Source organism: Cynocephalus volans, chromosome 6, assembly GCF_027409185.1.
Source record: "Cynocephalus volans isolate mCynVol1 chromosome 6, mCynVol1.pri, whole genome shotgun sequence".
NCBI classification, from domain to species: domain Eukaryota; kingdom Metazoa; phylum Chordata; class Mammalia; order Dermoptera; family Cynocephalidae; genus Cynocephalus; species Cynocephalus volans.
Genome location: NC_084465.1, coordinates 28,984,878 through 29,009,587, shown reverse-complemented (window position 1 = coordinate 29,009,587; position 24,710 = coordinate 28,984,878). Strand labels below are relative to the sequence as shown.

General features: G+C 37.6%; 1 protein-coding gene across 1 annotated transcript in view; it reads right to left on the bottom strand.

Annotated features, from left to right (window-relative positions):
• GRM8 (glutamate metabotropic receptor 8) overlaps positions 1 to 24,710 on the bottom strand; it is a 774,682-nt gene that overhangs the window by 395,599 nt on the left and 354,373 nt on the right. Inside the window, exons 3-5 of the mRNA XM_063099623.1 lie at positions 12,804 to 12,939; positions 12,186 to 12,340; positions 11,298 to 11,435 (exon numbers count right to left, since the gene is read on the bottom strand). Coding sequence (XP_062955693.1) covers positions 11,298 to 11,435; positions 12,186 to 12,340; positions 12,804 to 12,939 — 429 coding nt within the window. The remainder of the gene's footprint in view (positions 1 to 11,297; positions 11,436 to 12,185; positions 12,341 to 12,803; positions 12,940 to 24,710) is intronic.

Genomic DNA, 24,710 nt, shown 5'->3' with positions numbered 1-24,710 from the left:
CATCTCTATAGATGCTGAAAAAGCATTTGATAAAGTTCAGCACTCATTCATGACAAAGACCCTCTATAAGTTAGGTATAGAGGGAAAGTATCTCAACATAATTAAAGCCATATATGCCAAACCCACAGCCAATATCATCCTGAATGGGGAAAAGCTGAAAGCTTTTCCTTTAAGAACAGGAACTAGACAAGGATGCCCACTCTCACCACTCCTATTCAACATAGTGTTGGAAGTACTAGCCAGAGCACTCAGAGAAGAGAAGGAAATAAAGGGCATCCAGATTGGAAATGATGAAGTCAAACTGTCCCTGTTTGCAGATGGCATGATCCTATATATCGAACAGCCTAAAACCTCTACAAAAAAACTGCTAGAATTGATAAATGATTTCAGCACAGTAGCAGGATACAAAATCAACACTCAAAATTCAGTAGCATTTCTTTTCTCCAATAGTGAACATGCAGAAATAGAAATCAAGAAAGCCTGCCCATTTACAATAGCCACCAAAAAAATAAAATACTTAGGAATTGAGTTAACCAAGGAGGTGAAAAATCTCTATAATGAGAACTACAAAACACTGCTGAGAGAAATTTGAGAGGATACAAGAAGATGGAAAGATATCCCATGCTCTTGGATTGGAAGAATCAACATAGTGAAAATGTCCATACTACCCAAAGTGATATACAAATTCAATGCAATCCCCATCAAAATTCCAAAGACATTTTTCTCAGAAATGGAAAAAACTATTCAGACATTTATATGGAACAATAAAAGACCACGCATAGCCAAAGCAATGCTGAGCAAAAAAAATAAAGCTGGAGGCATAACACTACCTGACTTTAAGCTATACTACAAAGCTATAATAACCAAAACAGTATGGTACTGGCATAAAAACAGACACACTGACCAATGGAATAGAATAGAGAATCCAGAAATCAACCCACACACTTACTGTCAGCTGATCTTTGACAAAGGCACCAAGCCTATTCACTGGGGAAGGGACTGCCTCTTCAGCAAATGGTGCTGGGACAACTGGATATCCATATGCAGGAGAATGAAACTTGATCCATACCTCTCGCCGTATACTAAAATCAACTCAAAATGGATTAAGGATTTAAATATACACCCTGAAACAATAAAACTTCTTAAAGAAAACATAGGAGAAACACTTCAGGAAATAGGACTGGGCACAGACTTCATGAATACGACCCCAAAAGCACGGGCAACCAAAGGAAAAATAAACAAATGGGATTATATCAAACTAAAAAGCTTCTGCACAGCAAAAGAAACAATTAAAAGAGTTAAAAGACAACCAACAGAGTGGGAGAAAATATTTGCAAAATATATATCTGACAAAGGATTAATATCCAGAATATATAAGGAACTCAAACAACTGTACAAGAAGAAAACAAGCAACCCAATTAAAAAATGGGCAAAAGAGCTAAGTAGGCATTTCTCTAAGGAAGATATACAAATGGCCAACAGACATATGAAAAAATGCTCAACATCACTCAGCATCCGGGAAATGCAAATCAAAACCACATTGAGATACCATCTAACCCCAGTTAGGATGGCTAAAATCCAAAAGACTATGAACGATAAATGCTGGCGAGGCTGCGGAGAAAAAGGAACTCTCATACATTGTTGGTGGGACTGCAAAATGGTGCAGCCTCTATGGAAAATGGTATGGAGGTTCCTCAAACAATTGCAGATAGATCTACCATACGACCCAGCTATCCCACTGTTGGGAATATACCCAGAAGAATGGAAATCATCAAGTCGAAGGTATACCTGTTTCCCAATGTTCATCGCAGCCCTCTTTACAATAGCCAAGAGTTGGAACCAGCCCAAATGCCCATCATCGGATGAGTGGATACGGAAAATGTGGTACATCTACACAATGGAATACTACTCAGCTATAAAAACAAATGAAATACTGCCATTTGCAACAACATGGATGGACCTTGAGAGAATTATATTAAGTGAAACAAGTCAGGCACAGAAAGAGAAATACCACATGTTCTCACTTATTGGTGGGAGCTAAAAATTAATATATAAATTCACACACACACACACACAGACACACACACACACACACGCACACAAACCGGGGGGGGGGAGAAGATATAACAACCACAATTATTTGAAGTTGATATGAAAAGCAAACAGAAAGGACATTGTTGGGGGGGAGGGGGGGAGGGAGAAGGGAGGGAGGTTTTGGTGATGAGGAGCAATAATCAGCCACAATGTATATCGACAAAATAAAATTAAAAAAAAAAAAAAAAAGAAAATGTTTGACAAAAAGTAGATAATAAGTTGAATTAAATTCTTTCATTCATTCCACAAATATTTTAAGGAAGCCTATTTGTGCCAAGTGCCATCCAAGGTGCTGGGATGCAGCAGAGAACAAAACAAAGTCCCAAAGCCTATGTTCTTGTGGGGAAAAAAATTAAAATAAACTAAAAAATAAACATGTTTACATTGAATGTATAAACACATTCCTAAATGATATTTTCCCATGTTTTCCAAGTTATCTTTTCATTATTCTGTTACCTCATTAGAGATAATATGGAAATAAAGTACTTTCCCCTCAAATAGTATAAATATAATTTTTTAAGACACAACACTACAGAGTCATGGTATTTATAGTTGGGAAGCCCAATATTCCTATTAAAATCTGACTGAAGGACACAGGCCTCTATGTGTTTATGGAATCATATCCTCATTTATATAAGCAGTACAGTCAGAAGTTTAAAGACAAATTAACAGAAGTTCTTAAATTATAGTAAAGGCCTTTTACAACTGTTTGTGTTCAGCTTTTTCTTTCATTGAAAAACACCATTCCAATTACAACTGTTTGTGTTCAGCTTTTTCTTTCATTAAAAATACAATTCCAACAATTAAAACATTTATCAAATACATCCCAAACAAGGCACCATGCATTATATCTACATGACTACAATAAAAATGCGGAGGACTGTTTGGCCATCATTGATTAATTTTTTTTAAACAATTAATTAATTAGCTAAGCATATGCTAATTTATGAGGGTACAGGCCCCACCTACTAGCAACTTACAAACTAATTCCTTCGTTTTTCTGACTATTATCTTCTTCATAAGATATAAGCTCCTTGAGGGGAGATATTTAGCATGATACAGTGTTTAACAAATATCATAAGTAACCAAAAAATAATCAAGACTCTTCCAGAGTTAACCTTAGTAGGCTCTGATCACACTTTATGTTTTCTGTGACCCAATGTATCCAATTCTTTCTTCAAGTAGATGGTTCTTTTGTTTAGAGGTGTTCCTAAGAGTTTCTGGTGGTAATTCTCTTTTATTTCATCAAGTCATAACTATGGGATTCCCTCAAATTCCATGGCTTTAAAGGAATTCCAAGGTAAAACTTTTTAGACGATAAATATTCCTCTTGTAATATAAAGAATTAGCCTCTTGAATTTATCTGCTTTATACTTTTGGGGGGTAGATATTAAATTTCCCTGATATTCAGTCACCTATATATTCTTTCTATGTTTGTTTTGTTTGGTTTCATTTTAACGAATTGGTTCCCTCAACTGAAGTTTAATAACCACAGAAGGAAAAACGATTTCTTTTAACGTTTCTGCACTATCCTAAGCCCCTCTCTCATCCTCAATGGCCCAGCCCTTGCTTCTCAAAAATGCTGAACTATCACTTGTTTGCCTGTATTCTCTAATCTATTTCTGGGTTCTTTGATGTGATATTCCATAGTTCTTGTTCATCTAGATAAGTTCAACTCCCAGCAAATCAAGCTAATGCCAGAGTCTATTGAGGGCTCTGCAGAAAGGGATTCCCAGACTCCAAAATTATTTTTGCTCTGAAGGATGGGTGCTTTTCTGTTTTAAGTTATTGTCTGAAAAACATGAGAGTTTGTCTTCCCTTGAAGTTTACTCTAATTCCTTCCCCAATTCTAGCAGTACTGGAGTTCTCATAAAAGAAGCATCAATCCAGCCCCCTTAGTAGCCAGGGAGCTTCACAAAAGGGAAATACTTAACCTTACATGGCCATTGGGAAAGCATTCAGGCCACCATTCCAGGAAAAATAATGGAGTGAGTCAGAGAAACTGAACCACACACTGAGAAAGGCCTTCAGAGCAGGAAAGAATCAAGGAAAGAACCAACTATCAAATCATATCTCAGTCCTAGCATCACCTTTAGGTAGCCAGAGGACTTTAGACAGCTCACCTAAGCCGGATGGGTCTCAATTTCCTTTTCTGAAAAATGAAATAAATTAAGCTAAATGACCTCTGCGGACCTCTACAACTCCTTTACTCTATGTGCATTTATAACTGAGAGTACAGTTTTTTTAAGTTTTCAGAATATTTTTGGTTCCTGTCATGACAAACTTTGCAATCTACTTTGCAGATTTTTGAAATACAGGTGCATCTGTGTACATTTCTTTAAATTTAGTAATTAAGCTTTCCACTTTCAAATTTCCTAATGGGAAAATACACATACACACTACTGTGTCTTTACACTTTACTGATCTCAATACTTACTGAAGATAGTATATAAAACACAGGCTACTGATTGAACATTTTTGCATTTCACAATTTATATTTAAAGTCTTATTTAGATGATCTTCTACAAAACGCCTTGAGTTTATCAGTAATCTTTAGCACAGCTGAATATTTATTCTTCTAATTTAACTTCAGGTGGGGCGCTATCGCTATAAACTGACTCTCATATCCCATTATTTAAAGTGTGGCCCAGAGCTCATCTGCATCTGTGTCACCTGAGAACTGGTCAAAATGTAAAATTCCTCACCCCAGAACTACAGAATCAAAATCTGCATTTTAACAAGATGCTCATGAGATTTGTGTTCACACTAAAGTTCTAGAAATGCTGTTACACATTATAGCGCTTCTCACACTACTCTAAAACTGGTGTGTTTTTTTTTTCTTTAAGGGCGTGAATAAAAGAGCAAACTGACTGTAATTTAGCAAAGTGAATTGCTATAATTCAGTGTCACTGTACTTAGAGTTATAGAGGCTTACAGTTGATAGATTCTCCTATTTTTTTTTTCTTAATGTAGTCCTAGGTCTGTTCATAAATGAACAGATTTAAACTGAATGAAAAGGTTTAAACTGTTCTAGACCCAATAGCAAAAACCATATATATGACTGAAAACCAATATAAGGAATATTAGAATATTTACTATCTTTATAGGATTAGGTAACAACCAATATGCTATTTGTGTTTCACTTCATAGCTGGTGATTAAAATTCTACAATGTGTTGCTTCATACATAAAGTATCATAAAGAGAAAAAATACTTTTCCAATATGTGGTTAAGATTCTGAAATAAGTAAATAATAAAATAAATTGAGGATATAAATGTCAAGGACAAACTCAAATAAGAGAGACAAAGATTCTAGTTGCAGCTCTGAGACTAATACTCTGAATTTTTAACAATTCACTTTGCTTCTCTGGGTTCCAGTTTCTTCATCTAGAAAATGAGAGAATGATTTTGATTTTACATTGCAGCTCTAAATTCTGAAATTGAATATGTCTGAAATCAATGCCTTTTTTGTCGTCTCAGATGCACCTATTGAAATTCAATATAGAATCTCAGAAGTGACATAAATAAGTCATTCTGGGACTTTAGCTATCTTACCTGTCAACGGCAGAAGCATATGGGGCAATGGCCACCTTTTAGTGCTATGAAAAGACATTCTCCCCAACAGACTTTTACTCTAGGTGAGGGGACAAGTGAGGATGGCAGAACACATTTTATATTTCAGGGAAGATTATCTAGGGTTTTTTTCATTCTGAATAACTAAATCAAATTTTGTAAATCCATCCCCCTTGATAACTACCCAATTCTTTCACATGGCCTCCGTGAGTCCTGGATGAATAGGATAGAGCTTCTACCTTTCATAACTTCCCAAATCAAACAGAGGACTGCTGAGACTGTTACACCTGAAAAGCTACCTAGTTATTGTGCCACAAAAAAATAAACCAAAAGGCCTTCCAGAGAGCTAATTATTGAGCCTGCTATTTAGTTCACTGACAGAATTGCTTGTTTGTGGGAAGAAATATATTTGTGCATTGCTTTTTCCATTACCGCTATTTCTATCATCATAAATAAGAATCAACAGGCCATTTCACGTAGCATATGCTCAGCACCATTTAGTATGTGAGTGTCAGCTGTATGCAGGCTAAACAGTGGTGTCCAACCTCCTGGCTGAGGATTAAAACTCATTCAAAAAGAGCTCTTCAAATTCAATAGGACAGTGTATATGTCTTTGGTTGCTCCTTGAGGAGGCCTGTTGTTTGTCTCTAAATCTGCAGCACAGTGCCTGGTATGTCGTGGGCTATCAAAATAAAGAAACAAATGAATGAATGAACAGATGAATGAAACAAAGGAAGGTTTTAAGACAGTATATGAAACCAATCGGGTTTATTGGGTGGGTCAGGGATGTCATTTCAGTAAGGGCAGAGCTATTTATAATTCATGATGGAGAAATGGAGGCAGGGACACAGTGTGAGCCCAGCAGGAGCTTGCCTTTATTAAGCATCTCAACCACACATACTCCAATGCCTGCAATATTCACTATCCAGTCCTTGCTATAGAAAACAAAAAGTCAGAATGACAGTCATTAAAAAGTCAAGCAAAACCTCTATAAACAAAAACTATCCACTGAATTCTGCAGTTCAGTACTCATGCCTGAAATAAGTATCCAGTGAGAGTCTTGCTGGACAAAACAATGCCACATAAGGGACTGATGAGAGAAAACATAGAACACAGAAAAAATGAGGTGATGAACAGGGATAGTGGAAGAGGAGTTGAGGCAGAGGTCTGAGTTGGAAAATAGGTGTGTGGAAAATGTGTAAAGACAGGGAGAGGTTGAAGATACAACTCTCAAGGGAGTCTGTGGTTTTGGGGATTGGAAAGGTGTTAAGGCTGAGGGTAGAATGAGGGAGGGAGGAAACGAGGGAGGGGTCAGACGAATGTCTATAAAATAACACCCATCACCGCTGATAACAAGACAAAGGGAATTTTAAGTAGGATTAAGTAGTTGTAGCCCTCAGAACTCAGCAGCTTTCAGCAGCAATAATAACTACATAAATAGCTAAGTGGATGGTAGGAATTACCTCCTTGGAATTTAGCCAGCATATCAAAAGTTAGCAGGAATATCGCATCTTTCTGAAAGCTTTCCTGAGATTCTAGGGAGGAAATCATCTCAGAAAACTGTTTGAACCGCGTTACTTTTCAGAAGAGGATGCTCCTCACTGCTTGAAGATGCTCTGTCTCCTGAAAATTGATAAGACAGAAGCAATGCCCTGCTGGGAAGCACTCCCTTATTCACGTAAATACATAGCCAATGTCATCTCCACAGGAAGCAAATAATTATGTTCACAGATTAACATCATCTAATGTAAAATTTTACTCAACACATATAACGCACAAATGATGCTCCAGCCAAGCAAAAAGAACCTTGTAGACATCCCGCTTTCACAGAGTTCTTTAACTTTTTCACTCATTGCAGGTGGTTAAAATATTAACTTTTAAGGCCAAATTTTAAAACAATTTTTAAACATTTGAGAGCTCTGCTCATGAATATCCTGCAATATGTTTCTCTTAAGTACACTTGACCACTAACATGCTGAATCATCTTCCCTCCTCTCCCAAAACGGAGATGAAAACTGGGTATGATGGTAATTTGGGGTGCAAATGTCTTCTCTCACCATTTGGACACTTTTCATGTGTTACTGTTTTTAAAACATTAAGTTACAACATTTTAGTATTTATTTGTTCTCTACCCAGAGACAAGTTATTTTGGTATCACCCACAATGGAATTTGCATGAAAATCTGTTTACTGACCCAGTTCTCTAAGCGTGCATTTGTCCTAGCACTTGGAGTAAACATCATTTTCACTGCACTAAAAATAGTTCTAATTGGACAAAGTGTTACAATCTTAGCAACACCCAGATATATCAAAGCAATCTGAAGCAGACATGACACTAAAACTGGATTCTACAACAAACCAGTTCAGTATTTATGTCCAAAATAAGTATCCAGTATATATCATCTAGATATTAAAGGTACAGCCATATACCTCAACTTAACTGGAAAATACAGGTTTAGAGAAACTGGTCATTCTGAAAACAGTCTATTAAAAATTTATGTGACTGGTTAATCACTAATTTTATACCAGTTTTATTATACAGACATAATATATAACATCTATATAATATATATACATACATATATCTGAGTTTATCCATGTTATTAACTGGTAGATTTTTACTAATACAGTCTAAACTATAGGATATGAATTATAGAGGACCAAACAATAGCAGAATGAAGCACAGTGTAAAACGTGCCTCACTGAAAAACACATAAGTTACTCTGTGTATAAATTCTCCTTTCAAACCCTTCTCTAAACTGTCCCCTCTTTATTTCCTGTTATTCCTTAGCCACTGTCCTCCTGTCCCATAAGCTGGACCTCTTCACTGCTGTACACATGCCTGCATGCCATGCCCTCATCTGTGCTTTATCCTGCTGACCACCTACTCCCTCATCTTGAATGGGCTTTCCCAAATCCTTCTTGTTACCAAACACTCACCGCCTCCACAAAGCTCCGGATTTTCCAACTTGAACTTACAGTCACATATTTTCTAAATTTCCTTAATGTGTTTGTCCAAACTTAGCAGTTAATCTCAGAATTTTTTCTCTGATGATGTATATATTTGTGTGTATCTCCTTTTCTCCCGTTAAATCACATTATTTAAAGGTAACACAGTTCTCTTCATGCCTAGCCCTAAAGTTTCCATCAAGACTCCAAGTTTACTCTCCCTTCCTCTTGTTATTCCTTTTCTTTTTTCTGAAAACATGCTTAAATGTGCCCTACCCTAAAGAAACCTTCTCCCCTGGTCCTTTCTCAAGCTTTCCTAGCATATCTACTTGCTTTCTTTGACAAACTTGTTGAAACGGCATCTTTTCCTCCACTTCCCCTGTTCTGTTCTCTCTACGCCCCTCGCAGTTCAGGTCTACGACACTTATGCCTCAGCCACACCTGTCTGCAGCACCGAGACTGCATGCACCTGTCTTCTCTCCTGCAGACCGAGACAGTCTGATCTCCATTCGCCTCCTTCCCCTACACCAGTCTTCTCAGTTTCCCTTCCTGGCTCCTCCCCTTGAGTCTTCAGCCATCATTCCTCCTCCCTTCTCAGTCTCCTCTGGCAACTACATCTCTGCCCTTGTCTTTAACTTCCAAGTCTATTTATGATTCCACAATTAGAATTTTTAGTGCACTCTCTGCGGGGTCGCAGAGCCTGTGCTGCCACCTGCTGGGGAGTTCCATGGAGATGTCTCAGAACCAAGTTCAAGTTAGACGCCCCCTCATCTACCATTCATTCTACTGTTTTCTCTTTTAACTCATTACATCACCATTTTTCTAGACCTCCTGATAGAGATTTAACATTCAGAACCTCCATCGCTCAGCACCCCCGCCCCAGTATTAATCACTCAGCACATAAACAAACACAAAATCCTGGAGCATCTGTCCTGTGGGTTCCATCCTGAATTCTCCCTGTTCAGGCCATGACCGCTCATCACCAGGACTGTTGATGAGTGCTGTCTGCCTCTTTTTTCTTCCCTGAACCCCAGTGCTCCTCACACTTCTGCCAAAAGAACCTTCTTGAAACAGGTATCTGAGCAATTCTCTGGATGAAAAGCCTCAAGTCATTCTGTCCTCCAGGTAAGATAAAGCCCAATTTCCTCAGTCCTGGAACTTCTAGAAAGGACTTCAAGACCAGGCATGACATGGCTGCAGCATACTCCTTTAGCCTCTTGTGCCATCTGTCACTCTCTCACTCACCACACTCAATCACTCCAGCCTCCCTGAACTTTTTTTCTGTACTTTGAACAAAAAGAGGTTAACTGCTCTAGCTCCTGGAATGCGCTACTGCCATATCTTCACATGGCTGGCAACTTTTTGTCGTTTGGGTTTTATCCCAATTGTCACCTCCTCGGTGAAGCATACTGGGACCAATCTAAATGCTGCCCTCCTTCCCATCATACCCGGTCCCTCTTTCACATTTATGTTTTTGCATTTCTCCTAAGCACATCTCAGCATCTGGAAGTGTCTGTTCATTTATCTCTTTACTTATTTAGTGTCTGTCTCTTCACACTTGAACATAAGCCCCATGATTGTGGATCTTGTCTCTCCACACTTGCCCCAGCCCCTGCAACGATGCCTTGCACAACTGGAGCCTGAAGTCAGCTTCCTCCGCAGTGTCACACCTGCGGTATTTTCACATCCTCATCCTCTCTGTGTGTATTTGTCTGTCTCGCATTTAGCATATTACATCTTTCATTTGAACAGCTATTTCCAAAGGAAGCGAGATTAGAGGGAAAGGGGGACATATTGAAATATGGGGTGAGGGGCTCGGCAAAGGAGTGAATGGTTTATAAAACGCACATCCAAGTTTTGTTGTTTTCAATGTAGAGGATTTATGCACTTTTGTTAAAATTATCCCTAATGTTGTATGGGCTTTTTAAAAAAATCCTGCCATAAACGATTTTCTTTAAATTTCATTTTCCATGTGTCAATTTCTAATATATGTATACATATTAAAAAATGAATATATTTTAACGTATAGTGACCTTATGTCTGTGACCTTGCTAAATTTACTACTTAGTCCTAAGTAATTTTTTTAAATTCCATAGGTGTTTCTACATATACAATCATGTTATGTTTTATTCTTACATTCGAAAATGCACATTCTATATCATTATTATTTTTAAACACAAGCTATAGAAAATAAAGCATCAAAAAATCATAGCTGCTCCAGGATTGCTGCTATACAGGATATGGAAAACAATACTATTACATGGGACGTGGATGGGAATAGCTGAAAAACACTGCCTTATAGCAACTTATTATGATCCATCATCCTCACTACATTTTGAACTCCTGGAAAGCATTACCATGTCTTGTTTATTTGTCTACATCTCATCAAACCTAAAAGTGCTTTCCCCAAATTAGACACTCAGTAAATATTTCTCAAGAAGAGCTGAAATACTCCAGTACTACACACATGGTAGATGTCCAATAAATACTTGTTGATTGACTGTAACTACCATTGAGCAAACCTAAGTTTGTTGAATGATGAGTGTATGCTCAGCCCTGCTGAGAAACTATAACAAGAGACATGTGGATATAGAAAATAGCCTCATCATAATTCATACAGACAAACTTCATTTATCAGGTAATACTAAAACAAGTGCACCAAGGAAAACATTTAAGTGGCTACCTGTGCATTTCTTCATATGACTGTTCCTTTTTCCATGTGATCCTAACTTGCATCCAAAATTCTCCTCCCAAAATTCTGCAAACCACACATTTCTTCGATTATTGGCAAGAGTTCGACTTCTAAAGTATCGATCAAACCCTATTTTAAGAAAGAAAAGTATGATTTTAATATTCTTTCAAAATCAAAATCAGATACTGTCGGAACTTTTGAATGGATATTACACTATAATATTGCATTGAAAATATATATAACAAATGAGGGACAGCCAGTAGCCCAGAAATAAGGCTTTCCTTGTGGCAAAAGCTGAGAAGGGGCGGTGAACAATATCTCCACTCCCATCACTCAAGCACCTGGCTCTAGGGGTGAGCCTAACAGGAGAGTCTATTGTTGGTGGTATCCTTATGACATCTCTGTGTCTCCCAGGGGCAGCAACCAGTGACCTCTTTCTGAATCCTGAATATTCAGAACCCAGCTCAGACTTTTCTAATTCTTTTTGCTCTCTCTTAGCATATAGATCAATGTTCCAGACTTTGCTATGTTTCTACCCATCTTAAAATTGATCTCTCCACCATAAATCTGATCTCTCCTATGTGTTCCATGATCCAATAAAGCATTCATGCTAATATAATTTTATGGAGTCATGGGTAAGTGGGCACACACACACACGCGCGCACACACACACACACACACACACTGCATATATAAATATGTGTGTGTATATATATGCTGGGTTAAATAGATATTGTCTCGACAATTCTGCTATGAGAGCTAAAAATTCTATCCAGAGTCATCAAAAATGGGCAAATTTCATCATATTCTGATACTGCAGTTTTGTCTTTGAGTTTCATTCAACCGAAATGAAACAAATTCTCTATGGTGCCTCCTTACCATCAATTGATGCTCTTTTGGGCAAGATTGTCACAGCCCCTTCTGCAATCTCCTCCTGCTGATAAACAGGTGCTATTTTGGATCCCCAACTATCTGAGCCAATCCAGAGAAAATGCCCACTTTGATTTAGTTTTTTTGCTGCTTCCAATATCCTCCTATAGGCATAAAAAGAATAAAGCATACATTTATCGAGAAACAACACAATTATGAATGTTACAACATGTCCTTATGAAGTTATATACACTCAGTAGGTCACTGTTAAACAATTAGTCAAATCCTTTTAACTTCCTGAGTCTTATCATCTCCTAAAGGAAATATAGCAGAGACTTTAACTCCAGCACATGTTAATTAGTCTTATCCTTAACCTCATTCACATCATTCCGTCTGTCACCCTTATTTTTCTCATCTCATTCAGTCCCCAGGTTTTACTCTATAGGTATTTCAGACTTTGAAACTAGAAGGCGGTTGTGTCTGTGCAGCATAAGGTAATCTATAATTGCAGGGGAATTTTGCAATTCCTGTGAAATCTCACAAGATTGTACACTGAACACGAAATATGTTAGAAAAAGGATGTGAGCCACAAATCTGTCCTACATACAGATGAAAAGTAATCAGCACCTGATGTCATCTTCATTGGCAAACATAATCACTGCTCGAGCATTAGGTGTTTCTAGCAGGCGTTTGATAATTTTTTCAAATTCTCCAGGTCTTGGTTCACGTGGGATTTTCTGTGACTGAGCAATGCAAACACCACCTATTAAAAAAAAAAAAAAAAAAGGTGACTTGGAAATACCACTTATTTAATTAACAAACTTAATGAGGCTAACTGCATTATAAAAGTACATGATTCAGTACAGAATGTTGTTTATCAAAATATTTTTCATCCTTACCAATCAAAAGTAATCATGTTTGCTTTCATTATAATATACACATCAAATTATATCAATTTATTAATAATACATGGGTTTGGATTTTTTCCTCCAAATTTAAACATTATTTTTGTGGAGGTATGTGAGTAAACTAAGGTGTATAAGATATGTGATGAGAGTCAAGGAATGGAAGGCAGAAAGCCTATTTTGATTTATTTAACACAGCCAAAGAACAAGTGACTGCATTAACAAAAAGTATGAGTGTGTCTTATGCTTGAGACCACCTATTAAGTAGCAAGGTCCTTTTCCAACTTTTACATATTAGCAGATCTCCTTAAAGTTACTTTTATTTTACAGCTAATAGTATTGCAATGATATTCTTATATATCAGCGTAATGGTATATCATGAGATAAGTGTTCTTCAAGACTATTTGAGACACAGGCAAGTTCCAAAGATGCAGACCCTCAGTTGATATATATCTCCACCATGAAAATCAATATGACAGAAATTCCATCTCATCATCACAGGAAAAGAGAGAGAGAGAGAGAGAGAGAGAACTCTTCTTTTGGTCTCTCCTAAGGCAATGAATGAGAGGTCAAAGAGAAAGGCTTAAAAAAGATCTCTTCCTCTGCGCTGGAGTAGGAGGGGAAGAAAGAGGTTTCCCCGATTTCAGTAGAGCAGAGAGTTAACATATTCTAATGCTAAAAGAGAAATCAGTCTTAGCAATAAGCTTGGATTGCATCATGCGATAAACAGGCTTTTTTCTTTCTTTTTTTTTTTTTTTTGAGTAGGCTGAGAATTAAATCACCATTTATAGCATTGCTTCAGTATGCAAAGGCATTTTTACCTCCAAACAATTGATAATGCATTGTCACCCAACCACTATTGGACGTCATTATATGGTACTCATTGGGCTCAACACTGGGAATGCACAGTCTACCCAGGAATTACCATCTAGCCTGGGAGATAGGCACTCCAATAAATAATCATGGAATATGTAATAAATTGTAGAATTAACCGGGTATACTGTGTAATCGGAGCACAGAAGAAGGATTAACTAAAGTGCTTGACAGAGCTGAATTTTAAAGAGCAAATACTACAGCCAAATAGGAGACAAAAGTGGGACACTCTTGGTAGAGGCTAAGGTAAGAAAGAACCTAGCTTGAATGTGACCTGTAGTAGAGATTGGCTAGTGTTAAGGTTGGAAAGGATGACCAGATCAGGTTGTGAATGACTTTGTTATACATGCCAAGTGTTATAGACTGAATGTTCATATATTGAAACTTAATTCCCAGTGTGATGGTATTAGGAGATAAGGTTTTGGGAGATGATTAGGTCATGAGAGTGAAGCCCTCATAAATGGGATTAGTGTCCCTATTGAAAGAAAACCCAGAGAGATTCCTTGCACCGTCCGCTCACATGAGGACTAAGTAAAAAAACAGCTTGTCTATAAACCAGGAAGCAGGCCCTCACCAGAACCTGACCATGCTGACACCCTGATCTTAGATTTTCAGCCTCCAGGACCGTAAGAAATACATTCCTGTTGTTTATAAATCACACCAGCCCTATGGTAATTTATTATAGCAGCCAGAATGGACTAAGACATCCAATAATTTGGACTTTATCCAGAAAACAACAGGAATCCATTAAAAGTTCATAAGCAGGGAAAATATATGATGAGCTCTATGCTTTAGGAAGAAAACTCAGGTAGCCATACAAAGAAGAAATGTCTGGTAGCCAGACAGTAGGTCTTCAGTGTGCTGTGATCAGACAACATACATGGCAGTAATGTCTAGCTGGTGCTAGAGTACTAAAGGTTTATTTTTCTTATAAGTTGGAGACACTCAAAATTATCCCTGCAGTAGCAATACTCTTACTAACCTTACAATATGCTTTTACTAGAAAAAATTGCCCATAATCCACAGATGGAGTCATTCTGCTGCCTGTAGTTATCTAGTCTACTGACATACCATTAATAATTGTGATGATTGATTCATTCCTTCAGTAAATACTTAGTGCCAGTATATGCCAGATGCTATGTGGGGGCTATGGACACCATGGTGAATAAAACAGACATGCTCTCTCTTTACAGAGTTTAGAAATGTTGTGGGTGAACCAGGCTTAATGCAAAAATAATAGTAATAATAATAATAAGTACATAATTATAAATTACAAGTCCTATGAGAAAGAACAAGGGAATTTAATTTAGATTGGGGAATGTTCAGAAAAAGCCACCCTAAGGTGATATAATTTAGGTGAGGTCAAAAGGATGAAGGAATGGGAGAGAAGAACATGGGAAAGGGCAGGAACGAGCCAGAGGAGTCAACGAGAGGAGAGAAGTGTGAGATGGGAGACAGGCCATATCATGCATGGCTCTGCAGGGCCGGAGGAAGACTATGAACAGCTAAAGTGCTTAACTTCTTCACTAAGTGTTTCTAATTTTTTAGTCTTTCAGGGGCCCATAGGAATATGTTTCACATGTGAACACTGCATTCCATGAAAGGAAAAAGAATGAGGATGGCTGATGTAGAAGGCAACCTGAAGTGGAAGGAAGGAGCCAATGAACCCAGTTAGAAGGTTACTAGAACAGGACACGGGAAATGACCAAGGCCACATTCCTGGTGCTGGGGAGGAGCAGATGGAACGAAGTGGAACTTCTGAGTTAGAATCAATGGGGCTTTGTACAGATTTGATGTGAGGAGTGAAGCAATGGGAGCCACTACGTATGACTCTAAGAGTTTGGCCTCTGTGACCAGTTATGTGAATACAACATTCAACAAGTAGGAAATATAGGAGGGTGAGCAGGAATGTGGAGAAGGAAAGTGATTTCAATTGAAGACAGGTTGTCTTCAAAGCACCTGTGGAGCATCAAATGGACAAGGCGAGTCTGGAGCTAAAAAGGGAAATGTAATTACAATTTTGAAAGATTCTGATAACGTTAGGTAATTGAAATGTGGGGAGTAAAGAAATCATTCAGAGAGAATATTTAAATCAACAATGAGTAAGGGTGAATGATGAAGCTCTGAAAAAAATCACCAGCTTTGGAGAGAGAGCTGATGAATGAGACCGGGAAGGAGGGATACCATGTTTTAAGAAAACTTTTGGAACAAAGAGGTCAGTTGAAGACGATGTGTAATTTCTTTAAAAATCAAACAAACAAACCAGGGTGAGTGAAAACATTAGGTAAGTGCAGAAATGCAACACCAATACTATAACAGTCTCTAAGGAGCAGTAGCTGTTTCAAAATATGACTGCCCTTTTAATTAAATTGCCATGATTACTTAAGCCTCTCATTAAAGACATGTTGTATCCTGAGTATCATTCTGAGACCACTGCTAACTTCATAGCCAGAAGAAATGAAGGTCAGGAAAATTTTATTATGACTATATCAGATGAAACAAGCAGGCAACCCAGACATATGGTTTAGTCTGAATTCATTGATTTATTCATTCACAAAGGACCCATTGAACATTTTCGTTTATAAAAAGTTGAGCTGGTTGAATTATATTTTAACATAGTCTAAATCTCTTTCACTCTTTTCTGTTCCTTTACCTCACCTTATATTTGTCAGCATGGTCAATTTGTATTTTCATGGAAAGAGGCACTGTGCAATTAATTTATTTCAGCTGAACAAATACTTGTTGAGAATCTGTCCACATGGCATTTTGCTGTTTTGTACCTTATGGATATTTTATTAAATTGTGGACTGATTACTTCTCAAGTGACTTGAGTTAGAACATTAGGATTCTTTGCCTAACTCTGAAACTCATTCACACTGCATATCTGTATAACAGTCAAAAAGTCAGACAATTAATCCATTCATTAGCACTCATGGTCTACTGTGTTTCAGGAGCTACAGACATTCAGAGATTGCCTGTCCTCAGCAGTCTCATAATATAACTGAATGACAAGATGTGCACATAAGAAAAGCCAGATAGGAGTTTAAAATTAGATAACAATGAAAGATAGCAGCATAATGTATATCAAAATGCAGTAATAAATGACAAATGCGTCATCCCGCAAAATAGTTCTATGACTTCCTAAGAAGGGGTCGTTACATACTGTTGGAGTTTGGTTTAAAACCCAGTAAAATTCAAACATTTAGTCCTAATCCAAGATAGATTTTCCATATATTCACCAACATCTACTGTCTGACTTTCTTTTTCTTTTTTATAAATTGAATTTATTTATTTTTAATTGACACATAGTAATTGTACATATTTATTGTTTGACTTTTTAAAGAGACTCTGTTTTGATTTGAACTCCTAACGTGGGTGGAGGAAACAGAAGTTGCTCTTCACCAGAGAATTTTTCCACTGCATCTGTCCTATTCTACAGGTATGCCAGTTCCACAAGAAACAAGTTTTAAACCTGAGCGCTTAGGGGAAAAAAAATGTTGCATAGAGGAATTTATAATCTGCTGTTTCCTAGATTTGCTTTCTTGTTTCCTTGCAGTCTGTGTAATTTTTCTCCTTCTGATTATTTGGTGGTACTTAAAAAATCATTTGTTGAACTGAACACTTCATGTACACTTTACAACCCAAGTGATTGCTCCTTTCCAGTCTCATTCATTCTATGATACCATCACTGTTCCTAACTACAGCACTCTAATGTTAGTATTAACCATCTTTCTGATGAGGAAACTGAGAAACAGAAGGATCAACAGCTTGCAACAGGCTGGAACCCAATTCAAAGCCGGGTCTTTCTGACTGAAAGTCTAGACATTTTCTATCATCTTGCTCATCCATAATTGACTATACCTGTAGCTTAATGGTTTAGTGGCTGAAAATGATTGATGAATAAGATAAAGCAAATTTAAAGACTCATTTAAAAAAAATCCAGCTGGTTGTCCCTTGTAAATCTAATTGACAGCTACATAAATACAGCAGTCTTCTACTGAGTATTAAGCACTTAATTAAGATACTTAGGACTCATGCAGGTTACAGAACTGACTTAAACTTCTTCATCACATAGCCAGTCTACCCTCAAAATTTTCCAATTGTTTCTGTAAATGCACATCCTCAGGAAGACGTTCCTGAGGTTCCTCTCTTTCCACTTCATTTTTGCACTGAAGCAACCACAGTAAGTGTAATTTTTTTATTGTTTTGACACTGCTTTTTCTGTCTCCTTCAACTAGAACTCCATAACTCCTGAACCATATCTTTCACATTTACCACCATACCCCAACACTGATCACTGCACTTGCTACATAGAGACTTCAACAAATATTTATTCAATAAATAAATGCAAGACTTGTGATAGGTGCTGCTAGGATATTGAAATAGAAATGAAACAGTCCCACTTTCAAAGACTTCTCAGTCAAGTAGGAAAATAAATAGCTGCATGTCAATATATGTTTAAAAATAAATGTCATCAAAAGACTTTTTTAAAAACGGACCGTGATAATTAAGAGGAAGATGCCACTGAAGTGGGGTCTGCCTCCCCAAATAGTTTTTATCAGGGTCCCATGAATTAGAACACCACCTAGGCCTTAATGCATTCATCTATAGGACAGCTTTTATTGACACAAGAGCAAATTTGTAAACAATGCCATTTCAGAATTTTTACCTCTTTAAAAAGCTGAGACTCATGGTGAGTGGTCTGATGTCTCAGGATCCAGAAATGAAAGGTTTATACCTATATGTATTGGTTTGTGAGTGCAGAGAGTTGGTAGAGTGGGGAAGTAATAACTAGTGTCAAAATAACTGAAGGTGGGTCCTGTGTGACCCAGAACAGGTCTTTCATCTCTAAGTTTCCTCATCTCTGTAACAAGGTTCATAATAACTATCTCCCAAGGATGTTGTAAGAATCCAGTTAAAAAGGATAAAGTTCTATACAAAAAAGGCACATTATTATCACTGCTAATAACAATAATAACTGTAACCAGAGAAGCATCATCACCATCACTGACAGGATAGGTAGTTGATACTCAGACCTGAAACATGATGTTTTTCAACAGATTATATTCTTGAACCATTTGTCATTCTTTGTATAATATCAAATATCCTAAATTCTGAGAAGTGATACTTGCTCACTTGCCTATGCCAATAAATAAAATGACTAGATTTCACTTCTCATCTATTGTTGATGATCAAAATAGATCAGGGCAATTTCAAGGTGAGAGAATTAGAAAATCTACTTACATTCTCCCCCTGACTCCCCAATTCCTACCCCAAGAATCCACATCTTTCAAAGGGAGTCCATAAGTATTTTTAAGATTTGGGTAGAATACTTGAATATCTGGATTGAAAATTAGAATTTATCCTCTTAAAAATAATAGAATGGTGAAAACTATTTAAGTATTAAAGATGCCAACTATTAAGAAAAGTCATAGAAACAACCATATTTTCTGTTTCATTTACACATTTTTTATAGATTATTAAGAGGCTGAAATCTAAAGTATTATTAAGATAACACTGTCTCACGTTGTGCTCCCCAGAAATCAGACCATCAGAAGGAGTCTGAAAGGCATGAAATTTGCCCTTGGAATCCACCCTATGCAGGGCTCAGGAGGAAGCAAGGCTAGGGAGAGAAGAAGTCCAGTTGGCTATGGCCCAATGACAGGCTCCCGACACCACAGTGAGTTCTGAGGCTAGAATGGCTCTCAGAGTTGCTTTGCCACAGGTCATGAAGGTCAGGCCATTGGACCTCCACATAAATCAACATGATGGTTAATTTTATCTGTCAACTTGACTGGGCCATGGGCTTCCCAGATAACTGGTTAAATATCATTTCTGGGTGTGTCTGTGAGGGCGTCTCTGGAAGAGATTAGCATTCGAACTGGTGGACTGAGTAAAGTAGATGGCCCTCCCCAGTGTGGGCTAGCATCATTCAATCCATTGAGAGCCTGAAGAGAACAAAAATGTGGAGTAAGGTTGAACTAACTCAGCCTGACTGCTTGAGCTGGAATACCGGTCTTCTCCTGCCCTCAGTGCTTCTAGTTCTAAGGGCTTGAAACTATACTACTGGCTTTCCTGGGTCTCCAGCTTGCAGATGGAAGATTGTAGGACTTCTCAGCCTCCCTAATTGTGTAAGCCAATACCTTAATTTTTTAAAAATTTTATCATTACACAATGTAAACATTTTTTGTGGCCCTTTAGAAATTTCTCTGTGAACCCCCTTCTCCCTCGTCCTTTCCCATCTCTGGTGGCCTCATATTCTTTCCCATCTCCTTTTGAAAGTTCAAGGAATTATTGTGATTGTTGTATCTTTCTTTGTTTTTTGTTTGTTTGTTTGTTTATTGTTTTTTTCAGCTCACACTTATGAACGAAGACGTGATATTTCTCTTTCTGTACCTGGCTTATTTAGCTTAACATAATTTTCTCTAAGTTCAACCATGTTGCTGTGAATGGGAGAATTCCATTCCTTTTTGTAGCACAGTACTATTCCATTTGTGTGTGTGTGTGTGTGTGTGTGTGTGTGTGTGTGTGTGTGTGTGTGTGTGTGTGTGTGTACCACATTTTACTTATCCAGTCATCCATCAATGGTCATTTAGGTTGGGTCCAACTCTTAGCTACTGAAAATAAAGCTAACAATAAACATGGGAGTGCAGGTATCCCTTCAACACAATGATTTCCATTCCTTTGGGTATACACACAGCAGCAGGATTGTTAGATCGTATGGCAATTCTATCTGTAATTTTCTGATGAAACTCCACACTGTTTTCCATAATGGCTGCACTGATTTACAGTCCCACCAATGGTGTAGGAGGATTCCCCTTTCTCCACATCCTCTCCAGCATTTGTTATCCTCAGTCTTTTTGATAATGGCCAGTCTAACTGGTGTGAGATGATATCTCAATGTGGTTTTGATTTGCATTTCCCTGCTGACTAGTGATGTTGGGCATTTTTTCATGTGTCTGTTTGTTGTCCATTTGTGTATCTTCCTTTGAGAAATGCCTCTTCAGCTCCTTTGCCCACTTTTTAATTGGGTTATTTGTTGTTTTTACTGTTAAGTTGTTTGAGTTCTGTGTATATTCTGGATATTAATCAGATGCATAGTTTGCAAATATATCCTCTCATTCTGTAGATTGTTTTTTTGCTCTCTTAACTGTTTCTTTTGCTGTGCAGAAACTTTTTAGTTTGATATAATACCATTATTCTTCATTTTTTTCTTTCGATGCCTGGGGTCTTGTCATATAGTATTTGCCCAGTCCTACTTCCTGAGGTGTTTCCCCTATGTTTTATTTTAGTAGTTTTATAGTTTCAGGTCTTATATATAAGACTTTAATCAATTCTTAGTTGACCTTGGTATGTATCATGAGAGGTACAGGTCTAGTTTCATTCTTCTACATATGGATATCCAGTTTTCCTAGCACCACTTATTGAATAGGTAGTCCTTTCCCCAATGTATGCTCCTGTAACCCTTGTCAAATATCAGTTGGCTGTAAGTATGTGGGTTGATTTCTTGATTTTCTATTCTATTCCATTGGTCTGAGTGTCTGTTTTTATACCAATACCATGCTGTTTTGGTTACTATAGCTTTGCAGTATAATTTAAATCAGGTAGTATAAGCCAATACCTTATAGTAAATCTCTTCATATATATATATATATATATATATATATATACACATATATATGTGTGTGTGTGTGTGTATGTGACTATAACTATATATATAACTATATATTTATAACTACACATATAGTTGGTTCTTTTTCTCTTGAGAACCCTGAGCAATACAGTCATTGTATGTGGATTATCCTGGGAAGAGGGGAATGTGACCTTGAGCAAGGCAGCTCATTTGTAGCCAGGGAAATCCCTCAAGGGGCTGAGAGCTGAAGGCTGTCTTCCCACAGCAGTCCCAGAAGCAGGAATAACAAGTCCTTTACTGACTGGAAATCTTGAAGAGGGATTCACCATATTAACAAATTGAAATTTTTAGAGAAATAAAGATATATTTATGAAATGATAGTACAAGTCAAATATTAATAGAATTTTATTGTTTAATGTAGAAACTCCTCTTCAAAGAAAGTCAATCTACACAAACCCCACAAAATTGGAATTGTAGCCAGCAGAGATAAGAGAACTAGAATCATAAAACTCCCTGGTATTTCAGTAGAAAAGTGTGTTTTAAAAATCTAAAAGGCCGGGCGCGGTGGCGCGCGCCTGTAGTCCCAGCTACTCGGGAGGCTGAGGCTGGAGGATCGCTTGAGCCCAGGAGTTCTGGGCTGTAGTGCGCTATGCCGATCGGGTGTCCGCACTAAGTTCGGCATCAATATGGTGACTTCCCGGGAGCGGGGGACCACCAGGTTGCCTAAGGAGGGGTGAACCGGCCCAGGTCGGAAACGGAGCAGGTCAAAACTCCCGTGCTGATCAAAAATCTAAAAGGATAAGGAATTATGTTTTTAGTTATTGCTTATTTTAAGCACAAAAATCTCTATTAATATTGTAGTAGGAGAAAAATAAAACAAGAAACAATATGACAGCACCAAAGTTCCAACTGTGATAGAAATCGAGGATTAACTTATTAGGATGGAATTATTCACAAAGCTGTGTATAGAATATTAAATGTGGTTTTTAAAAAAGCAACATAACTATTATCAGTGTCTCAAGCTGGTTCACAATTTCCACCAAATTAAGTTCTATATAAATCAAATAAAGCCTTTGGTTGTATAACTTAGATCTACATGGCAGAATTTGGTTTTGGTACACAAACAAATAAGCAAACAAAACCATTTTATTGGTTGTTAAACTATTGATTAAAATTTCAGGTTGACCATAAAAAATTGCCTTTAATTGACCATTTTGATCTAATAAAAATGTGATATAATCAGTCAACTGTTATTTTATTTTTTATTAATGTACCTTCACATAATAGCAATGAGCAAAACAAAATAACCAGTTTGCTGTGCTTTTTTTTTTTTTTTAAGACAGTAGAAACACATGAACTCTCCACCCTAAATACCCTTGGTATCATTTCTTTCCATCTTTCTGGAGACATAAGTAAAATAACAATTTGACCTAATGTAATTGGTCCTTTAGTGGTAGTTGAGTAAAATGTGTTCTCGGGTTCAAATAAGTGTAATCACACCTCTTGTAACAATATTTTCACCTCCTCATGTGGTATACAACTGGGACTTAGCAGGAAAATGCACAACATGATAAAACCATGTAATTTGTCAGCTTAAAGTGCACTTTGTGAAAGAGAAAACCTATCTTGCACATCACTGTAAAGAAAAAGTGTTATCTTTACCAACATGGATTAAAAGAGTAAAAAAAGCACTTAAATCTGTGCTTATTTTCTCTCTCACTCTCCTTCTCAAACATTCTATACTTTTTTCCTCTATTAAATGCCATGTGGACTCTTAAAGGGATTCTGAAAAGCAATACAATAAGGGAATGAAACTTCTGGTAAAGAAGAGACTGGCACCAAATGCTACTCCCGTACACATCCCCTGCAGGGTGGCAACAGGGACAATGAAAAGGACCAGCACAAAGGGTCCTTCTCCTGCCTGTCTCCATGTGTACTCCCAAAGAAATGCTGATGCTCTGGAGGCAGATTGGGCCTGTGTTGTCTCACAGGGTTATTGTCTACACTAGGATCTCAAACTCCACCACAACCCATCACAGATCCAAAAGTGTGCTCAAAAGAACAAAGTGGCACAGTGGTTACTAATCTCAGCTCTGGGTCAAACTTCTCTCTTCATATCCTGGCCCATCTCTTACTTGCTCTGTGGCACTGGGTAAGTTATGTGAATTCTTTCTACCTCTGTCCCTCATCTGAAGATTGAGAGATGCTACCCAAATGGGTTGTTGTGAAGGGATTAAATAGGCACTGAATAGATTATTTTTTTCCTGAGAAAATACATGTCATTTGTAAATTGTTTAAAATAAAAATTGACAACCCCAAACAGAAACAGAAACTCTTTTTTTCGTGGCTGGCCAGTAAAGGGATATAAACTCTTGACCTTGTTATTATAGCACTATTCTCTAACCAACTGAGCTAACCAGCCAGCCAGCCCCAGGAGCTCTCTTTCATCAAGTAATATTCACCAACAACATTATTTCTAGAGCCCCCAAATTTTGTTCTCCAAATGCACACTGAATAATAACTCTTACTAGAGATTCCTGTCAAGGGGGACATTAAGTCTGCTGCAGAGCTCTAGAGTGAGAAGGGAAACTCATGCCCACCACAGGATAGAACTGAACTCCTGATGTGTTGCTCTTCCCACTCCTGTGATCTGGAAATGTCTAAGGAGGCAGGGGTATAGTAGGTAGGAAAGATTTGGGGAAACAAAGTAAGAGATACTGAAGAAGAAAACCAGGACAGGGAGAGAGTGAGAAGATAAATGGCATGGTAGAAGAATGAGAAGATAAAAGAGAACGAGAGTAGAAAGGGGACGAGAGAGCAGACCACCAGTCTGGGGTATCTTTGGAACAGGGCAAAAAATGGATTTTCTGAAAGGTCCAACTATGGGGTTAGGAACAGTTGGAGAAGAGGCATTTGACTAGGTTTAAACAGAATTTGTTAATGTTTTGGAAACATTTGTAATTATTTGGATTATTTTTGAAAAGTGTTTTAGATTTTTGTTTTGTCTGTTTGTTTTTGCCTGCTCAGAGTAGGTTCCCAAATATTGGGGCCAACAATTTGGCATAAAGGTCCCAAAGGAGAAAACTAACTCCCTCTAAATGCTCAAATGCCCAATATGGGAGT